At 44.6% G+C, this 21,777-nt stretch overlaps 3 protein-coding genes across 6 annotated transcripts in view; 2 read left to right on the top strand and 1 right to left on the bottom strand.

Annotated features, from left to right (window-relative positions):
• The window catches only part of tpp2 (tripeptidyl peptidase 2), a 301,990-nt gene that overhangs the window by 54,442 nt on the left and 225,771 nt on the right, over positions 1–21,777 (top strand). The window lies entirely within an intron of this gene.
• Positions 240–15,206, bottom strand: ercc5 (excision repair cross-complementation group 5). Of its 3 annotated transcripts, XR_014568946.1 has the most exons (17): positions 14,766–15,206; positions 14,023–14,198; positions 12,554–12,669; positions 12,356–12,457; positions 12,189–12,233; positions 12,119–12,134; positions 11,112–11,255; positions 9,179–9,389; positions 7,896–8,858; positions 7,500–7,750; positions 6,572–6,691; positions 5,069–5,282; positions 3,394–3,538; positions 3,048–3,248; positions 2,090–2,174; positions 509–1,401; positions 240–428 (listed from the first exon to the last, which is right to left on the bottom strand). XR_014568946.1 is itself a non-coding variant. In XM_083759750.1 (16 exons), exons 1-16 carry the CDS (start codon positions 14,851–14,853, stop codon positions 760–762), a joined length of 3,519 nt encoding a protein of 1,172 aa, XP_083615876.1. In that variant the 5' UTR covers positions 14,854–15,206; the 3' UTR covers positions 240–759. The 3 variants fall into 3 exon arrangements, 2 of the variants coding, with proteins under 2 accessions (XP_083615876.1, XP_083615877.1); XM_083759750.1 differs by having other exon boundaries at positions 240–1,401; XM_083759751.1 differs by lacking the exon at positions 12,119–12,134 and having other exon boundaries at positions 240–1,401; positions 12,173–12,233.
• blzf1 (basic leucine zipper nuclear factor 1) lies at positions 15,353–21,756 on the top strand. Of its 2 annotated transcripts, none has more exons than XM_083759759.1 (7): positions 15,353–15,490; positions 15,825–15,902; positions 16,755–17,206; positions 18,268–18,467; positions 18,966–19,094; positions 19,622–19,841; positions 20,439–21,756. In XM_083759759.1, exons 2-7 carry the CDS (start codon positions 15,878–15,880, stop codon positions 20,613–20,615), a joined length of 1,203 nt encoding a protein of 400 aa, XP_083615885.1. In that variant the 5' UTR covers positions 15,353–15,490; positions 15,825–15,877; the 3' UTR covers positions 20,616–21,756. The 2 variants fall into 2 exon arrangements, with proteins under 2 accessions (XP_083615885.1, XP_083615886.1); XM_083759760.1 differs by having other exon boundaries at positions 15,356–15,486.

Raw genomic sequence — 21,777 nt, 5'->3', positions numbered from 1 at the left:
AAATGTAAGTCGCTCTGGATTAAGAGCGTCTGCTAAATGCCTAAATTGTAAATTGTAACAATAACTATTGCGTAATGTTGCTCATTTTGCATATATATATATATAGAAATCAGACAGTTGAGACAGATACCAGCTGGCATAATCAGAGCAGTAGTATTTATTCACATTTTGCTCATGATGACATGGAGTGTTTTGAGTGTATGTGGCGGTGGTGTGGGTGGTTAGAGACTTAGAGAGAGATGTGAAAGTGATGACAGAGGTGACTGCATTAGAAAACAATGACACATTGTGTGAAGTGAGGGGCGCCAAGACCTTTGGGGGCATGTCAATGCTCTCATGTTACAAGATGTATTTATATCAGCCAGATGATGTCTTACATTGCCATGTACTGCCCTAAACAAACATTAAAGTCCATAGACTTGGCTGGCCTAAGACGTCATTTCGGAAAGCCATGCATTGGAAGGGATAACTCTCTCAACAAAATTAAAAGTCTGTAGACTTGGCTGACCCAAGATGTAATTTCAGAAAGCCATGCGTTGGAAGGTCTAGCGTCTCTCTCAAAAAAACAACAATCAAAGGGATGTTGAGTCACCGACCGCCTCAGTCCGATTATTTCACCATGTCAACACAATTGATCTGGTCTGGAGTCGACACACCAATCGTACAAAAATAGAAATTCATCAACCAATTAACAATGCATCAACGGTAATCATCCAATGTTCCAATTCTGATCCAAGACCCAATGAACAGACATGGAGATCATAGTTTCTTTCCCCGGCCTTTCCCCCTCCCCTTCCCCCTCCCCCTGGCACTTGTCCCACCGCGACCTCGCCGTTTCTTCTCAAACACAGATCGTGCGGTCACCATGGGAACGCCACCGCCCCCGTCGCTATCCTCAGAGGAGCCGCTGCTGCTTTGCCTCGTTACCTTCGGGAGGCTCTTGGGTTCAACGGCTGGAGGAATGCGCCTGTGAGTTATGGCGAGGGACTCCCTGTCATCGCTGCCACTGGTCACATGTTTTAGAGAACCCATGTCATGGCTGGGACTGGTCACATGTTTTAGAGAACCCATGTCATCGCTGCCACTGGTCACATGTTTTAGAGAACCAAGAGGAGGTTCGGCATCGACCGCTGGTGCAGAACCCCCCATGAACCCTCCTCCCATCACAGACCGTGTATCTCGCTCCATTTCCCCTCCGAGCTTCTGTTTACGCTCCACTGACTGCCCTTTCCTCAATTTTGATGGGGAGACTATCTCTTCCTCTTCCTCCTCTCCCTCCGTCCCTCCTCCCTCTCTCTCCTTTCGCTTCAGGCAGGTGACCGCGCGGCGAAGACGCTGGCTGCGGATGGCCTGTCTTTCCTGCTGCTCCATGCGGAAGAATGAGTCAATCCGCAGTTGAGTCTGCAGACAAACAGATAGAAATGAGAACGTTAGTAATGTTAGTTAGAACCTTTTTCAACATTACAGTCAAACAGTAGATAGAAATGAGAACGTTAGTAATGTTAGCTAGAACCTTTTTCAACATTACAGTCAAACAGGACACTGTGAAAAGGGAAACAATAGTGACTGATGGAATCTTCCAGATAGAATTATCAGGGCGGCCCCCATAGCCTGTGAGTAGATCGGCGTAGGTTTACGATTGGATATTTGAACCTCCCACACTACAGGATAATCTGGTCAGACAATCGCTTCCCATCAGCCTTAATAATTATAATAATTATAAATGTGTGTGCAGAATTTCACAGAAATCGCACGCCGTGTTCATGATTTGAGGCATTTTGTTGAAAAATCTCAAATACCTATAGAGCGTTGAAGTCCCGCCCCCTTTCAGAACGACGAGGGCACCAGGAAATAATTCCCCATTCATTTTCCCCATAGACAAGTATTTATTTAAAGACCTTAATAAAAAAAACCAAAGCAAACAGTCAAGTTGACAAATCATGACAATAAACACATATTTTTGGGCCGAACAAATAATTAGAATGAAAAACAACAAAATAAAAGAGTTGTACCCTGCTGCCCTTTTTTCGTCTAATTATCTGTTCCGTCATGATTTGTCAACTCGGCTATGTCTTTCTCTTCCTCCTACCTGGTGAACATTGAGCTGTTTCAGTACAGGCTGAAGTGTCTCCTCTGCCTTCTTTCTGCTCCACCCGAAGCGACTTTGACAGAATGTAAAAATGGTTAAGGAAATACCTTCATTCACACACATAGTGGAATCTGATACGCCGCCCCTACTACTAATACAGAGTGTTATTCCAACATTTATTGTATTGTATGTATTATTGCGACAGTAAAAAGAAAAGTCCGTCAGTCACGCCTCGTGACACACTCCATATACAGAATTCAATACAGAATTCATTCCGTATGTTGATCTGACCTCATCAAGCCCTGTAGACTCAAGACACTGCCCCCGCTGCCACCCTTAGATCTCCATATATGGAGCTGACCTGTTCTGACATTCCACATGATCTGACCTCATCAAACACTCAAGACACGCTCCATATATGGCCAGTACAGAATTCATTCAAAATGTTGATCTGACCCCCCCATGCCAAAGCATCAGCATCATCACCCAGGCGGATGCACACCGCGTCTTGCCCTCAGGTTGTCGGGCAGAAACCAGCTAACTCCAAAATGAGTTAGCTGGTTTTGTCAGAAGCACAAGGGAACTTTTTAACCAACGCACAGATGTCATCAATAGCATTGATTTATGGAAAGAAATCAAAAAACCTGAAAAATGGAGTTAGTTGGTTTCTGCCGGTCAGCGCCAACATGTATTATGAATAGACTGTACTATCTGTACTGTTTACAGTCTTGTTAATACCATATTCAATCAATTTCACAAACCTTTGGGGACATATTTAATTAATGTAAATTCATTAAATATCCCAGTACCCTCTAACCAATCTGACCATAATTAATTTGACATGCTCTCCCCAATCAACCAGTGTAGTTTGATGTCCCAATACTTGTCCCTGGCCTGAATGTGTCCTATGTCAAGAAAGGTTTTAGAAAACACACCCGCACATAGAAATAAAGGATATTCTGTGATAAGGTGGAGGTCTGGGCGTCCCCAGCTGAAGGAGCCATTGGACTGTTCCACAGCTGGGTACAGGTAGGCCTGGGCTACGACGGGGTTGGGGAAGCCAGGCTGCAGTTTCAAGGCCCGCAGTTTCTTCTTAACCTTGGAGTCCCGTGGGTCAGATACCGAACGCTTGTTCTTCTGGGCTTCTGACCACCATTCACTGGAAGGCAGAAAGAGCAAACAGGCAAATCCCTTTAAAATACATACTGTACCTGTACACAAAAAAAAGACAAAACACTAATATACCCATTGGCAATAATTTTCCCATTACAGCACACACGTGCACACTCACATACTGTACATACCTAAATTGTGCGAGTGGTTCCATGCTCGGCCCAGGGAATTCGTTGAGGATTTCCATACCAGTGACATGGCCCACTCCTGGGATTCCTTCTGTGTAGTCGCTCCCCAGCAGGTAGGCCAGGTTGATGAGCTTGCTCCGGTCCAGACCTGGAAGGACAGGATGCAGTGAGGAACTATAGCTGACTGTCAGGGACCCTCAGGGGTCTTATAGCTGACTGTCAGGGACCCTCAGGGGTCTTATAGCTGACTGTCAGGGACCCTCAGGGGTCTTATAGCTGACTGTCAGGGACCCTCAGGGGTCTTATAGCTGACTGTCAGGGACCCTCAGGGGTCTTATAGCGGAGTGTCAGGGACCCTCAGGGGTCTTATAGCTGACTGTCAGGGACCCTCAGGGGTCTTATAGCGGAGTGTCAGGGACCCTCAGGGGTCTTATAGCGGAGTGTCAGGAACCTTCAGGCTTCTTTGAGTGGGTTATTTACCGACAGCTGTGTGAATGAGCCATTTGAGAACTCTGAGCACTCAAGACTTGAACCGTTAACCCATTTTGACCTGGGAACGATTCTAAATCCTGACAGTTTTCTGAAAAACCCTATGTTTCTGTCAGTGGTTTTCTAAATATTTCAGGTCAAGGACCCCCAGAATTATATGTAATTGTCCGCCGACCCCCATCTGAAAATATGTTATTCCAGGAACTCCTCAGAAGCAAAGATTTGAGTTAAAAACGTTCACTCTGAAAGAATATATATTCCAAATGTGCGCCACATTTTCACGATTAAAGAAAATAGACCTACAAGCTCGTAGCGCGGCACTTGTAGATCTGCAATTTTTTCAATAGCTAAATTATAACATAATGCTTAACCCATTTTGGGCAGGAACCCCTTTTGGTGTTAGCATTTCGTTATGCTTTAGCTATTTTTGAAAAATCGAAGAACGACCGACATAGAAACATAGCTTTTTCAGAAAACTGTCAGGATGTAGAAGACATTTTTAGAATCTGATCTCAGGTCAGAATGTGTTAAAAAACCAAAAGGGGTTCCCACCCAAGTGTGGTGTTCTCCCTGACTGCATGTCAGTCATTACCGACGTCAACGCCTGTCACTGTAATGCCATGTGCCGAATAAACATCCCAGATTAGCACCCTGCTCGGGTGTTAAAACTTCAACGAGAAACATTAGACAGAGTACTCTGAACTTGGCATAATATTTGAATTCATGATCAGATACGTAGCTCAGATTTATAAGCCAGTGGTTCCCAAAGTGGGGTCCGGGGACCCCCAGGGGTACCTGAGGGAGTTCCAGGGGGTCCCCAGCTAAATGATAGTTTGGAATCAAATGGACCATTATTGGTCTGTATTTTCTGAGAGTGTACAAATGGAAATCAGTGTGATCTCAGAGTTAAATTAACAGTGGTTTTACAATATAAATTGGGGTACCAGAGGTAGAAATGCCATTCAATCGGGGGTCCGTAGCCTAATGCGTGTGAAAATCACTCAGAGAGCCATAAAAATCCTCCCTTATCGGAGACACTGGCACATGTTTTCAAATGGGGTTCCGTGGCCTAATACATGTTGATGTGGGGGTCCTCGATACGAAAAAGTTTGGGAACCAATGTTATAAGGAGTTGTCACAGACATAGTGGTTTTACAATATAAATTGAATTGGTGACAGCAGCACTGACCCAGCTGGTTTTGAAGGTCAATGTACTGGTAGTGCTCGACATATTTGCTCTGACTGAAGAAGTTCTTGTAGACGTGTCTCCCTCCGAACAGCCAGACGTCAGAGTCGTCCGTGATGGTCCCGTGGGTGTGGTCAGAGCGGTCCAGCGCCGCACACTGAGCTTCAGCCTCCATGGGCGCCACCACGTAGGGAACGCCAAACAACCTCAGCAGCTCCTGTTATGAAGGCAGAAAACATATTCATAATGGCTGCCTGTTACGCGTTGCAGCTGGCAACATAATATCGTACACGTTGTGAGCTTGTATTGGTCTGTCTGTCTGTTGGTTTGTATACATATTTTTGAAGGGCGCTAGCCCCTCCTATATACAGCTTTTGACCCCACACGTCTCAATATTTTGCCATTGACAATGAAAGGAGAAATTAGGTTAAATGTCCGCCAAAATCTTGTCCCCACACGTCTCAATATTTGACAATGAAAGGAGAAATTGTGTGTCACACACACACCTGTACGCACTGATGTTGTGCATGCGTCTATAGAGCGTCGCAGTCCCGCCCCCTTTCATGATGACACCAGGCCCAGGAAATAATTCCCAATGCATTTTTCCCATAGACATTTCAAAACGTATTTATTTAAATACCTTTTAAGCGTCGTACAAAGCCAACTCGAGACAAATCATGACAACAAACACAACATTTTGGACCAAACAAATAATTACAAAAAAGAAAAACAACAAACAAAGTGTTCTAACCTGCCGTTTTCTTCTTCTTTCTAATTATTTGTTCGGCCCGAAAAATTGTGTTTGTTGTCATGATTTGTCACGACAAGAGTTGGCTTTGTACAAGGCTTAAAAGGTCTTTAAATAAATACTTTTTGAAATGTCTACGAGGAAAATGAACAGATTTCTTTTCCGGGTCTCTTGAGGGGGCGGGAATGACGCTCTATAGGGTTAGGGTTTCCTCCATAGACTGTAAAAAATATGGACAAAGCGTTCTCCGAGTCTTATATGGACGTAAAATGAAGCCTGTCAGTCCTTGAACTGTAAGTCGCCATCTTTGTAGATCCGTTTGGGCCAAGCTGGCCATTGGCTGGCCCAGACAACGAGGCGGGACTTCCCCTTCTTCTTCGTTGTTTTTTTTTTTTACTCGAATGGGGGGTGGCTCCCGATCATAGACTGTAACGGTAGCCACGCCCCTCAGAACATACTTGACTTTATGGTAATTTTTTTTAATAAATGGGACCATAGTTTTCCAAAAAGAATATTATGACATGAGAAATGAGACTTTAAACTAGTGACTGGAAGCAGAAAGTATTCATGACCATGTTTATTAAGGTAATACAGTCTAGGTGAAGTTGGGCCCAAATACATGGTACTCTATGGAGCTATGGGGTTTTTTGGGCCCAATGACAGTGCCACAACAGGCCATTATATGAACTTTCAGGAAGTCCCCATTTCCTTAGTGGCTTCATTAAATATCTGTCTGACTGCCCCACTGGTTTCCTCACCTGGCTCTCCAGACACATCTGTCCAGTGACGGTGGCGGCCATCCTCTCCTGCTGCTGTCTCTGTTCCTTCAGGCTGCTCTGCTGGACCTGAAGAGAGCTCTCCAGTGCCTCCAGCTCCTCCTGCAGGAGGACACGGGTACTGCATCATTCACCACACACCAGACATTACAACGATACAGAAGACTCTTCAACCATCATCTGTAGCTTTCTTTACGATATGGGCTTGGCCCTTCTTTAAGATATGGGCTTGGCCCTTCTTTACGATATGGGCCTGGCCCTTCTTAGGTGCTCAGTAACATTATATGGGCTAATTTGATGTGTTGTTGTTCTTCTTTTCTGACCGGCATCCTGCAGACGAGAAGGAAATGCCCTGTGTCTGTGTCTATGTATATGCATGACATGTCATGCATATACAATGTTATTTCTCACTTGTATACAATGAGGGCTCCACATTTATGCATTATCTTGGAATTTCATACAGAGCCAGACTGATAAATCTGTCATTATTTGACCTTTTGATCGGTATCGGTATGCAGACGACGTGTCCTGATTTCAACCACTTTCAACCTAGCGTCTCTATTTTGGGCTTCTTATCATAAGGCGAATGTTTCTAATATTTTCCAGAATGTTTGCATTGTGATGCGTTGTGACCTTGTAGATGAGCAATTCTTTATTTTATTTCTTGAATGGTGCTTAGGTGGTTCAATAAAATAAAGTTCATTTTATGAGTTGATTTTCAAAATGGTATCAATTTGTTTGCTTCCAAGTTAAATGTTTTTTTTTTTTTTTCAACTGAATAGATCATGTTGCACTATTTGACAAAATATCGGTCGAAACATTGGTAATCCGTGGTCTAGGACTCTCCAAACTCGGGATCGTCATCAGAACCCAAAGTCTGGCATTGGTTGGGATCTGATTTCATACTTACAGCATCAATGTGTTCCCATTCATTGGCGACAGGTGTGGGGCTGTCCTCCTCCTCTTCTTGACAGTTCTCCTCTTCATCCGCTGGGCTGCTAAGAGCGTCCTCCTCTTCATCCTCAGCCTCCAGACCATCCGCTGTGCTACTGAGAGCCTCCTCCTCGTCATCTCCAGCCTCCAACCCCTCATCCTGGACGTGGGAGTCACCTGCATCCTTCTCTGTTAACTCCTCCCCATCGGACACCTCGATGAAGCTTTCTGGAAGAGCAGATGGTAAAACCACAACACTTAACTCTAATTTGATTTTCAGATTTTCAAGGAAATTAAAAACTATATTTTTCTTCAAATCAAAAAGGATACAAATGATACAAATGTGGTATGACAGCGATGTAGAAGGACACACCTTCTGAATCGCTCCTCTCGTCGTCTTTCTTCTTCAGTACCGCTCCGTGCCCCTCCTCCGATATTTCACTCCTGTTCTGTGATGGTGAAGAACGTGCATTCAGAGGAGAGAGCATCATGTCCCTTTGACCTGAGGCAACTCTCTGGGACTGACCTGAACCATGTCCCATGTCCTCTCCTGTCCGTTCACATTCTAATTCTCCTCTTCCTTTGTGTTCCTTCCCGTCGTCCTCTCCTCCACTGCCCACATGAAACTTTTCTAATTCTAACTCCATCGATGCTTCTCTCTCATTCTGACTTTCTTCTATGCTAGGGTGTCCATCACTATGTGTCAGCACTGTAGCACTAAGTGCTCTATTCCGCTGTCCAATGGCCTCCTCCAACTCATCTTCAGAACTACTGTCCAACAACGCATCTCTGGCGTGAACATTTTGGTTGGATTTGTTCTCCGTGTGTTCAGGATCAACACACTGAAGGTCATCGTCTTCTTTCTCTTCCTCTGAACTGCTTATGATCAGCCGTGGCGCAGGATGTCGACTCGTTGGCTGGGACTCGTTTGGCGCTCTAACAATCAGAGCCTCTCTTTCACTCATGCTGTTCTCATCCTCTGCGAAGGCTTGTTGGATGGCCAGTCGTGTGCGAGGGGATACACTGCCACTCCTCTTCTCACTGACCTCCATTTCCTCATCCCAGCTGTCATCCATGGCCTCCTGGATGGCCCTCAGAGTGCGCGGTGAAGCGGGGTCAGCGTTCCTCTCAGGAGAAAGGGGAGGGTTCGATATAGACGGTTTGGGGGCTGAAGAGGGACCCTGTTCTTCGTCCTCCTCCTCCTCGGCGACAGGACGCCACAGGGGCTCGGGTCGATCTCTCCTGCCCCGTGAGAGGGGTCCCCGTGAGAGGGGTCCCCCAGACCAGGGCTGGGCTGCCGGCTGGCTCTCTGGAGCCTTCTCACTTTTCTTAGAACCTGAGAAATAAAGATAATCATATTGCTATAAATGTGAAACCAATGCCCAAGTGTTTCCTTTGTGTTTCCGTATAGTATTTTTATATTTTATAATTATGTAATTGTGAAACTTGGTATTTAATTCAAATATATGATTTAGTCAGCTGGTGTACATTTGTCTCGTCTCCTCGCTTTTACACAAGAGATAATAACTACAGTATTATACAATCTAATCTCCCCATCCATCGGGCTCACAGACATTGACAAGCATAGTGAGCAACAACTTTAATAACAATATCTGACATTTAATAGCCATTTAATATCTGACAGAATGGCTTCACCTTTAATGAGAATATAGTGGGCAGAGTCCTCGGAGAGGACCCTGCGTGACTCCACACTGTGCTCCCCCTCCTCTCCACCCGGACCCAGGATCTGTGGAGCCCAGCCAGCACTCTGCTGGCCCATCTCTCGTTCCACCTCCTCAAGGCGTTTGTTCAGATGGTTCCTCTGCAGCAGACCGGCCAGTTGGTACTGGGAGAAGTCTCCTGATTTCTGATGGAACAGAATGGGAATTACCTGCATTAACAAGGGCTTAAACTGTTCCAGCTCGAGACCCAAACCCTATCCAACATGGTTCAAATTGGCGTTTGAAGCTGCAATGGGTTTATATACATGTCTGATAAAGTGAATATCAAATATCTAAATATTGAATCGAGCAACTTAAAAACTGCCTGGGGTGCACACAAACGTGTCAAAGTGAAATACCCCTCATGACGATATGACATATAAACCCCTGCACTGTAAATGTGAATAACATCTGCAAATAAAAAAGAAAGTGAAATATCCCTTTGGGGGGTAGCCCATCTACAAGCTCACAGCTGTGTGTGTGTGCGTGCAGTGATGTAAATAGGTTTTCAATGTAATGAGTCCCTGGTTGCAGGGATGATCTTTTAGAAATGAGTCCCATGGACATTTTATGAGTCCCACTTCAACGACGTTAGTCATATTTTTGCCATTTGTACAAATTGCAGCATTTAACTCCCATTTCATTTTATATAGTTTTAATGTGGTTATATTCATATTCTGTGTGTGTGTGTGTGTGTGTGTGTGTTTTTATTTATTTATTATAAATAGAAAATGTTAATAGTAATAATAATAATCCTGGGCGCTACACTCCCTCTGCCAACCTGGGGGGGGCAGCGGACTGACCTCATGCCTCCTTCTATGCATGAGGAGTCCAAGCTGCTTCTTTTCACCTGACAGAGGGGAATTTCCCCGGCCGGACGTAGCGCGTGGAAGGGACACGTTATTCCGACCAGTTCATTTCCCCTCCATCAGGCGCCCCGGCTGGCCAGGGGGAGGTAGTTTTAGAGACCAGGATTACGGCATGTTTTTGTGAGGGTATCTACCCTAGGGGACACGGGGAGAACATGCAAACTCCACACAGAAAGGCCCTATCGCCAACCCCCGCCTCGGGTATGGGCACTGATGACGCGGAGGAGGGAACACGCCGCCAGCGCCCACAGCGTCCCCAGCGGGAATCGAACCCAGGACCTTCTAGCTGTGAGGCGACAGCACTACCAACTGTGCCACCGTGCCCCCGATAAGAGACCATTTTAAAAAGCATCCTGCACATTGTACTGAAGTAGGGCTGTGTGAGTGTTCACCTCTGGAGGCTTGTGGTACATGGTTCATGGTACATGGTTTTACTGAAGTCGGGATGTGTGAGTGTTCACCTCTGGAGGCTTGTGGTACATGGTTCATGGTACATGGTTTTACTGAAGTCGGGATGTGTGAGTGTTCACCTCTGGAGGCTTGTGGTACATGGTTCATGGTACATGGTTTTACTGAAGTAGGGATGTGTGAGTGTTCACCTCTGGAGGCTTGTGGTACATGGTTCATGGTACATGGTTTTACTGAAGTAGGGATGTGTGAGTGTTCACCTCTGGAGGCTTGTGGTACATGGTTCATGGTACATGGTTTTACTGAAGTAGGGATGTGTGAGTGTTCACCTCTGGAGGCTTGTGGTTCATGGTACATGGTTTTACTGAAGTAGGGATGTGTGAGTGTTCACCTCTGGAGGCTTGTGGTTCATGGTACATGGTTTTACTGAAGTAGGGATGTGTGAGTGTTCACCTCTGGAGGCTTGTGGTACATGGTTCATGGTACATGGTTTTACTGAAGTAGGGATGTGTGAGTGTTCACCTCTGGAGGCTTGTGGTACATGGTTCATGGTACATGGTTTTACTGAAGTAGGGATGTGTGAGTGTTCACCTCTGGAGGCTTGTGGTACATGGTTCGGCGTCTTTTGCTAAACTCCTTCATGTCTTTGAGTATCTCATGTTTCATTTCAGGAGGCAGGCTGGTAAAGCCCTCTGAGTTGATGTCCACCGAGTTGGGACGCTCATACAGTTCCTCCTGAGAAGAAAACAAAGAGGGCATCTGGATTCAAATATCAATTATTCACACTGTTCTACATCTAAAATGTACACTTCATATAGATGTCCCATCCATTGTTATGGTTGCTATGTGCATTAACCACTTGGCTATTGGCCTGGGCCGTGGTTCAGTGGTCCAGGCAACTTGGCTGGTAATCCAGTCTGGCAGTGTGCCGCGGGTTCGACTCCCGATGCATGTCTTCCCTAGCCTGGGTAAACCCACTCCCCCTGCTGGACAACATTTAATTCTGCCAGGAGGGGTGAGTCTGGCATAATCGCCTGTGTGGCTGTTTAGCCGTGGGGCGGGAGAGTAGCGTTGACGGACAACCCCTTCAGCCAATCAGCGTATATCAAAACAAGAGGCGTCATCTAAACGCGTTCCGTTCCTACTTCCTCATTCCCATGTTTGTTGTTGTGAATGAGTCGAGGAGTTCACACGTCATCAACTGCTCAAATCGTTCCTGATTGGCCAACGTGCGCTGTCAATCACAGAGCCCTGAGCTCGGTCGCGGATTGGCTCGTACCAAAGCTGATACAATCTTAAGGACTTTGTATTACCATTTAGCCAGACTCACCCCTCCTGGCAGAATGAAATGTTGTCCAGCAGGGGGAGTGGGTTTACCCAGGCTATGTCTTCCCCCCATCTCTCTCCCCATTTCCTGTCAGCCTACTGTCTGTCCCTCCATAAAATTGTTTTAAAATAAAGGCGAAAGCCACAAAATAACATTTAACCACTCGGCTATCAGCGCCCAAAGATCAGTTTTAACATGGTGGTTGTAATGTTACCTGCTGATACATGAGGTAGCTTTCAGATCAGTTTTAACATGGTGGTTGTAATGTTACCTGATACATGAGGTAGCTTTCAGATCAGTTTTAACATGGTGGTTGTAATGTTACCTGATACATGAGGTACTTTTCAGTCATCTCTTCCTGCACTCGCTCTTCCTCCTCTTCTGAGCTATAGCGATAAAGAAAGGATGGAGAAGATAACGTTGGTTGTCCTTTTCTAATCTATACATCATCCAGAAATATAACAAGCAGCCTCTCTCTCTCTCTTGCACACATACACGTATAACTCACCTGTTCCTGTCCTTCTCCTCTGCAGGTGGCAGGGCTGGTAGAACATAAATGTCATCCACCTCATCTCTCCTGACGTCGGAGATGCTGGGCAGAGGGTCTTTACTGTGGTGGAGAGAAATAAAAGCAACGGTTTAATCTCTTCTCACATTTGTCAGTCTTTTCATTTGTCTATTCCTGCCGATTTTCATGTCCCTATACCTGCGGTCTCCAAGTGCAGCTTTGATGGCTTGTCTCTTTAAGAACGTCTTGAGGAGTTTCTCATTGGTCTGTTTGGACTCACGACTCAGCTCTTCCTTCCTCTGTCTCCTCAGGGCCTAGGAAGGACATTCAGACACAAGGATCACACACACTTCCTCTGTCTCCTCAGGGCCTAGGAAGGACATTCAGACACAAGGATCACACACAGCAGCATATAAAGCTGTGAAGTCACCTCTAGTGTGGTGTAAACCATTTAGACATAGTCAGACTCAGAGATCTCTCTGTGACAAGAAGCAGGACACAAACTAAAATAGATCACTAGGTCCTATGTTAATAAGGAGGTTCCAGGGGGTCCTCAGCTAACTCAATGTGAGGTCCAATGTTAATAAGGAGGTTCCAGGGGGTCCTCAGCTAACTCAATGTGAGGTCCTATGTTAATAAGGAGGTTCCAGGGGGTCCTCAGCTAACTCAATGTGAGGTCCAATGTTAATAAGGAGGTTCCAGGGGGTCCTCAGCTAACTCAATGTGAGGTCCTATGTTAATAAGGAGGTTACAGGGGGTCCTCAGCTAACTCAATGTGAGGTCCTATGTTAATAAGGAGGTTCCAGGGGGTCCTCAGCTAACTCAATGTGAGGTCCTATGTTAATAAGGAGGTTCCAGGGGGTCCTCTGCAGCTAACTCAATGTGAGGTCCTATGTTAATAAGGAGGTTCCAGGGGGTCCTCAGCTAACTCAATGTGAGGTCCTATGTTAATAAGGAGGTTCCAGGGGGTCCTCAGCTAACTCAATGTGAGGTCCTATGTTAATAAGGAGGTTCCAGGGGGTCCTCTGCAGCTAACTAAATGTGAGGTCCTATGTTAATAAGGAGGTTCCAGGGGGTCCTCAGCTAACTCAATGTGAGGTCCTATGTTAATAAGGAGGTTCCAGGGGGTCCTCAGCTAACTCAATGTGAGGTCCTATGTTAATAAGGAGGTTCCAGGGGGTCCTCAGCTAACTCAATGTGAGGTCCTATGTTAATAAGGAGGTTCCAGGGGGTCCTCAGCTAACTCAATGTGAGGTCCTATGTTAATAAGGAGGTTCCAGGGGGTCCTCTGCAGCTAACTAAATGTGAGGTCCTATGTTAATAAGGAGGTTCCAGGGGGTCCTCAGCTAACTCAATGTGAGGTCCTATGTTAATAAGGAGGTTCCAGGGGGTCCTCAGCTAACTCAATGTGAGGTCCTATGTTAATAAGGAGGTTCCAGGGGGTCCTCAGCTAACTCAATGTGAGGTCCTATGTTAATAAGGAGGTTCCAGGGGATCTGAAGCACAGTGACGGTTGAGAGAGACAGGAAACTTGGGGGAGTCTGGGAGTGAAATGCATCATATCTGCCACCATGCTCAGGAATCAGACCCGGGACACGGCGTCAGACCTTAAATATTGGTGACCCCCGAAACAGAACAACTGAAATATAGAGATCCTCTCCACGTACCAGAGTCTGCTTCTTCAGTAGAGGTGCATCTCCATCAAACACAAACACTGGCTTTATGCGGAAGAAGAGCAGCTTACAGACACGGTGGAAGAGAGTGAGGAGGTGGGCATTCTGAACGCTGTTTCCTTCCCGGTCCCTGACTCCCTTCACTGCCTGATTGAGCCAAATGCTTATGTCTGGAAGCTTGGTTAAGGATATGACTTAAGTTGACACAATATACTTAGGCCTACCACTCAAGTGAAAGCAAATCAATACATGGGGGTAGATTAATTCCACAAACACCACGCACAGAACTATAAATATCAGAACAGGTATAATATACAGTGGCTATGGACAGAGAGCCCCCCTCTCTGTACTCAAAAGAAGGATCACAATGGAAACAGCTAAATCTCCAGGACGTTTTTCGGTTTTTGCATTATCCGTTTAGTTTTTAGCCTTAATGTCTGACTGTAGCACGACGTAGGCGGGAGGCATACTATCATCCGACAGAGCATTGCTCCGAAGGAGCAATGCTCCGAGGTGCGCTGCGGGTCGGGAGAGGGTGGCGGTTAGGTTTAGGTGTCTGCCCCGGGGGAGGTTAGGGTTAGGGTGAGGGAGGAGGTAGGTTGTCGTTCGGACCAATGCTCCGTCGGATGAAAGGCATGCACTCGACGTAGGCTACTGTTTACATTTCTGCCTGATAAAGTATTCAATCAATCCTGCACATTAAAAACATAAATGAACCATCAGTCAATCAAGGATACCAATAGCCAAGATCTTTCCTTCCAGTGTTTCTGGGTTGACGGGTTTCCCAGTACTCTCCAGGAGTCTCCACAGTCCGTGCACTCCCATGGTTATTATTGCATCACAGATGGGTTATTATTGCATGCACAGTTGCACACTTCTTATTGTTGTTTAAACGGCGGTTGGCTCAAAACTGTGACACGTAAATTTACATGTGCGTAAAAGTGTGTAGCGATAAGAAATGCTGTACTGTCTATAGTCGGACTTTGAGTCATTTCTTTGACCAATTTATTTTAGACAGTACTTGTAGTTCAAATGGAGACGACTCACTGACTGAACTGAACCCCGAGTGGTTCAGGTTCTGGTGCGGTGTCACTGTCTGTTGTTTCAGTTCGCATGCAGACACTACACATACCCCATTTGAAGGTTCCAATCTCTATGGTTCCGATCCGTGTAGAATAATAATGTATTGGGCCGGTTATATTAGTGCGTTGCACTGTGTGCTGCACGCTCTTTCTGAACCCACCCCCACTGGGCCCAGTTCCGCTGGAACTGTCGCGTCGGCGTTTAACTTGTTGGCCAACAACATCCGGTCCGGGGAGCAGGGCTAAGAGACAAGATGGCGACGCCATTGATGGAAACACGGAATAAAAACAGTGAACGTTAACATAACAATAGCTAAACGAAAATAATTAACCACCGCAGTTGTGTTGTTGATGACATTAGGGACGCACACTCTCTGTAGGTATGTTTGTTTTGAACGTATCCTTTCTCCGTATTAGCTTATCGGAACTCACATTATTTGGTGGACGTAACGTTACGTTACCAATTTAATATTCATCATTTTCGTTGTTGTAGCACTAGTCTGTATTAACTCGTTGAATTCACACCAGCAGCGTCCCAGCTAGTCCTGATGGAAGGACCTTTGGTCCATATATAGGCCTACATAGTGACTTGTTTGTCTCTGTTTTTCAACCCTAGATTTGACCAAGATGACATGTAGCATAATCAGAGTCTGTGTTGGTGTCTGCTGGCGTTGGGACGAACTGTTATAAATGTGCATTTGTATTATTTTCTAGGTTAAAGAGAACGACTGGCACGACTTTTTGTTCTACTCTAAGCCACTTCCATCATGACTACTGCAGTAGCTGTAAGAGGTATGTAATATTACACCATCTGTGCACCCGATGTAGTAGCATCATGTAGTATCAACCCACCTTTATACAGTCTTTTTTAACTACTTAATTTAGCCAATTGTACATACATGCTTGCTATTGTTTTGTGTGCCATTATAATTTTGTTACTGTGTGTTTCTTGTTTTTTATCTTGTTCTGTGCAGCACTTTGGAACTATGTTTTGAAAAGCGCTATACAAATATTGATTGAATTGATTGAAAACTTTATTTCAGACACAATGGGTCCATATACAAACAACAGGGAAAAACATGACAGTAAATACAAAACAACAACACAGAGATAGCCTATGTATCGGGCTATTTTCACTCCAGGCAGTCCTTGTCAATTAAAAACATATAAACATTGCCTCCAGTGTTTCCAGAAACATGAGGAGAAGACTGTATCACTCTGTGTGATCCCTGTTAAGGCCATAATTAATACAAATAAAGTTCGTAGCCCCCTTTTCTGTATTTTGGACGGCAGTACCTCCGTCCAAAATACAGTGTGGTCCCGAAAGGGGCCTATCATCGGGTGATCTGAAGCACCACACAAACGCGTTGTGTTTACATTCTCTATACCTGCTCAGCCAGTCACAGGCAGCACGATGAGCAGTTCTGATAAAACTCTAGCCAAAACAGTCTCCTTCTGTAGACATGTCGCCCATACCTTTTTATTCTCTTTTCATGTCTTGTGCTCACAATAACATTGAGGAGGTGAGTGAGCAGGAATTTTAATTCCTCTTGATCCAGCTTGATTTTGAGAGTGTGAGAGTGCTGTGGAGTAAAGATAATTATCCAGAGAAGACTCACTTTGTAAGTTTGTTCCCTCTTCCAGGTTCTGCCCATGTGCCTGTCAGGGGCCCTGGCGATGGAATGGAAACGGATAAACCACCAGTCGTGGTCGAGATTGTCACTGATACACTCCCCCCAGAGGCTGTCGTGATTCCCCTGCTAAAGATGGTGAGCCCCAAACACGGCTCGAGATCAGCTCACCGGGTACCGCAGCAGCCTCCAGGCGTGCTTCATCTGGGCAAGGTGAGCCGAGAGGTCTGCACAGAGTTGGAGGTTGTGAGGATCGTGGTCCCGCGTACTGCCATTAGCCGCCATGGACGTGTAGTACCTGCTGAGGGCAAAGGGGAGGCTGGGCACCAGGCTGAGGAGCACCCGTCACACTCCCTGCCTCTGGTGGAGGACTGGAGGGGAGCATTAGAGAAGTTACAGAACTCTGAACGCAGGCTCCTGCAGGATAAAGAAGGCCTTTCCAATCAGCTCCGTGTCCAGACAGAGGTAAGAAGACCCCAATAAAGCTATTGTCGTTATTTCAGCAAAATTCCCACTATGATTCTATAAAAGCAATTTCACTGAATGTACAGATCGGTGTTGTTTTCGTCGACTAAAACTAAGACGAAAAATGTTCGTCGACTACCTTTTTTCACCAACGAAAACTAAATGAAACTACGCTATGATGACTGAATATACTGACAATTTCGTCAACAAATAAAAACTAGACAAATGTTAGGAAGGGACTAGTAGACAAGAGATCCAGTGTAAGTCATTTTACACTTGGTTGCATGCTGAAAATAGCAGATCTACGAGTCGATAGATCTACGCGTCGACGCATTGTCAGCTTGTAGATCTGATATTTTCAGCATATGTAAAAACTGCCATTACGACGGCATCAAGGCCCGCCAAAATGCATTTTAGTCAACTAACTCAACTGTAGATTTAGTCGACTAAAATCTCATGACATTTAGATGACTGAAACTAGACTAACACATTCCGGGTGACTAAAATGTGACAAATATTCAAACAGAAAACCAAGATGGGGTCTAATAAGTGTGTGTGTGCGTGCACTGCAGTCCGAGCCCCTTTGACTTCCATTATAAAGTTATAGATAGTGTATAGTACACATTAAACAAATATGTGGGGTTTTATTTTAGCATAGTGGCAGACTGGCAGTGTGGTCGAGTGGTTTTGTTTTGTGAGATTCTTTTCACACAAAATCACTGTGTAAAACATTCAGGGATATATTTCAATTCCATTGCCTGCTGGGAAGAGCTTCCTGCTGGGAAGACATTGTGCTGTTAAAGTCAGTGGTATTGGGACTGAGATTAGCCACACACACCGGCTTGCCTCCATGTTGTTAAAAATAGCATTGGACTCGTGGAGACATATTTTGTTTTAGGGGCGATAGCCCCTCCTATGTCCAGCTTTTGGTTTATGTAACCCACAAACATTAAATGCCATTGACCAGACCTATTTTGTGTATATATTCACTTGGTGATATTTATCCATGCCTGAGACATTCACCAATCACATTTTCAACCCTGCTTCTTCCATTTTTCTAGGTGAATCGTGAACTAAAGAAGCTGCTGGTGGCTTCAGTGGGTGATGACCTGCAGTACCATTTTGAACGTCTGTCGCGGGAGAAGAACCAGTTGATTTTGGAGAATGAAGCTCTGGGCAGGAACTGGGCACACACTGCTGAGCAACTGGAACGCATGAGCATCCAATGTGATGTTTGGAGGAGCAAGTTCCTGGCCAGCAGGTGCAGTTTGAGTAGATAGTTCCTGGCCAGCAGGTGCAGTTTGAGTAGATAGTTCCTGACCAGCAGGTGCAGTTTGAGTAGATAGTTCCTGACCAGCAGGTACAGTTTGAGTAGATAGTTCCTGACCAGCAGGTGCAGTTTGAGTAGATAGTTCCTGACCAGCAGGTGCAGTTTGAGTAGATAGTTCCTGGCCAGCAGGTGCAGTTTGAGTAGATAGTTCCTGGCCAGCAGGTACAGTTTGAGTAGATAGTTCCTGACCAGCAGGTGCAGTTTGAGTAGATAGTTCCTGGCCAGCAGGTGCAATTTGAGTAGATAGTTACACTAAAACTGTAGGGATAGGTGTGTATTTGAGGAATAGAAATGGGTAGATCACATACTTTTAAATGATAAATTATCAACTATTGTTCAATATTGTTCTACATGCAAGCAAGCACCAATTATATAATGATGTGTTAATTTTAATGAATAACTGTAGTTGAATTAAACATGTCTGTCCAGAGTCATGGCAGAGGAGTTGACCAATGCGAGAGCAGCTCTGCAACGACAGACCAGAGAAGCCCAAGGTGCTATTCACGACCTTCTGTCAGAGAGAGAAGAGTTCTATCGGGACATGATGATCACACACAGGTACATGCACTGTTCAGTAGCACAATTCAGTATTTTAGCTGTGACGTGAGCGCCCCCTCCTGAGATACTTCCGGGTCCTACTTTTGTGTCGCTTTTGTGTCCCCATGGAGTTATACTGTGACGCTCCGTCGGACTAAATCTGAGACGAAAACAACAACGAAAGTCTCATTTTACCGCTTTCCTCGCAACAACAAAGCTGCGCTGCTCTCCAAAATCTGGCTGTGACAGGCCGTCTGCCCCACATGGAATACTATCGCCATTTTATTTGATTGTGTCAACTAAATCCTCATTAATGCAAACTAGATTCAACATACTCAAGCCTGCACACATTGTAAATTGTTTAGATATTCTATTTACAATGGGATGCGGACGGGAGCTGGTGCCACTTGGACCCGGACGTAACGTAGCACTACAAAATGACGTCGGACTTAAATACTGAATACAAATAAGACTGCCAAGACAAAAAGCATATTAACATTAAATAAAAGCTGCATCTATCCTCACATGCATTCAATTCCATTTGTCAGGTCACTTGAGCAGCTTTTAGTGTCCCTCCAGTGGGGCAGACAGCAGAGCTACTACCCCAGTGCACAGTCCCTTAGCACAGGGGAGCTGGCGATAGTCAACCAGAAGCTGGCCGAGTCCATCAACTCCCACCTGCTGGGCAAAGTGAACAGTGTGGTGAAGAGCGGCAGCAGCACACCCACAGAATTGTGCAACACACCAGCTGAGAAGATGGCTGAGAAGGTAGTGGTATTAGTCAGCACTATTCTAAACAAAATACATAGAGCACTGAAGTCCTGACGTAACTCGCTCATCCCTTCGATTCGCCTGGTTCGCAGAAGTAATTTCTCTATGGAGAATAACATGGGCTCATCTTAAAATCGTTTCATATAAGTGTTGTGGTCCAAAAATAAACAAGCTGTCTCTGCGTTATTGTCAGGGAGGTGTCTCTGTATCGTTTGCAACAGTCAGTCACTCATATGATACGGTCTGCTTCTAGCGAAAATGTAACTAATTCAGTAGCAGTAACATTAGCGTTTTCTCTCATTCAGTTGATTCTTCATATCCATATGAGTGAAACGGCCGTGGTGACATGTTTATTTTTCAAACACAGTTCTTATATGAGGCGATCTAAAATCCCCCTAAAAGTACACGAACCTGTGTATTTGCGCCCTCTACCGATATTGACGTCAGACTTCGGTGCTCTATTGCAGCTACACAGTAAAATGAATATTAATTTATCTATTTGAGAGTGTACAGATGGAACCATTTTGTTCATTCCAAGTTAAATGAACACTCCTCTTTCCTCTTTGTTCTCTCTCCCTTGCAAATCCATGCCAGGTAATGAAGAGTTTACACTCCACTCCTTGTCCAGAGGAGGTCGAGTCCCCACTCAGTGACTCTTCTACCTTTCTGAACAATAAGAAGAGTATTGGCAGGTTCCATCCATACACCCGCTATGAGAACATTACCTTCAACTGCTGTGAACGTTGCTCTGGGGACATCTTGGTGCTGTAGAGGTCAAACCTCATTACAGATGTTTAATTTTCATTTGACAAATCATGTTCTTTTGGGGGACATGGGTTCTCTGTGTGAGGTGATTGTTACTACAGTCAACACAACACCAAGACACAGCCACGCGCACATGCACACATTTACAGTGTCCATGACCATGCGGCTGATGTTAAACATTTCAGTGTTCAGCGGGACAGAGATTACTAACAATTTGATTATTTTCCTGTGTTTTGAATGGCATTTTTGGATTCTACTGCTCTACCTTTCACCTGTTTATTACTTTTTAAAACACGTTAGTGGCCTTCCATTTCATCATAATGGTTGTGATGGAGAAAGGGGCCTATTGAGGGCTATTAATATTTTAAACAGGATTTTTTTTTAACTACTGTTTTGTTCAAGTGTTACAAGACATGCAAACTGTTTAATTAACATTGCATTTGTATTATTTATCTTAGTTTGTATACATCTATAACTCAGATGGTCTGTACTTGGTCTACACAATATACTTTAACCTAGGTGAAATGCCAGCATGAAACAATCATGCATTGTTACCACATAATGGGAATTGTTTGGTGGTACAATTGGTCAACTAGTGTGGATAGATCTACACGTAAAAAGGCCATGGTATTGTCACATGTGCAAGAGCAATATTCTGAATCTGAACAGTATAACTTAGATGCAATTTAAATTAAATGTTTACTGTACATTGAATTGTATTCTTAAATCTTTTGACATGAATTATGCTCAAGTATTTTATTTATTTTTCTTGGTGTGAGATTTATATTCTGATTTTCAGAGCAATTATCATTTTCTTGCATTGAAGACAATTGTATATTTAATGGCTGCTTTGATGTGATTGAGTGCAGAGAGAAGCAATACAAAAGTACACACATCTTTAATACATTAAGGATACTGGACGAGGAGCTTGTATTACTGTATTTACATTTTGCACTGCTATACTGTATCTTTGATTTGGATAAACCTTTAGAATCTTATCTGCAATTTGTTGAGATTATAATGCACAGCACACTATTTTGGGTGATTATCAAAGATGCTGTTCCCAATTGTGGTACCCATGTTTAAAAATAGAAAATCTAAAGAAAGATGTCAGAAAAATGTCAGACCAAAATAAATGTTTATATTTTAAAAATATCTTTGTCATGTT

This window comes from Protomyctophum parallelum (genome assembly GCF_964188405.1).
Source record: "Protomyctophum parallelum genome assembly, chromosome: 2".
Lineage (NCBI taxonomy): Eukaryota > Metazoa > Chordata > Actinopteri > Myctophiformes > Myctophidae > Protomyctophum > Protomyctophum parallelum.
The sequence above is the reverse complement of the archived record's forward strand: the minus strand, read 5'-3'. Positions and strand labels throughout refer to the sequence as shown.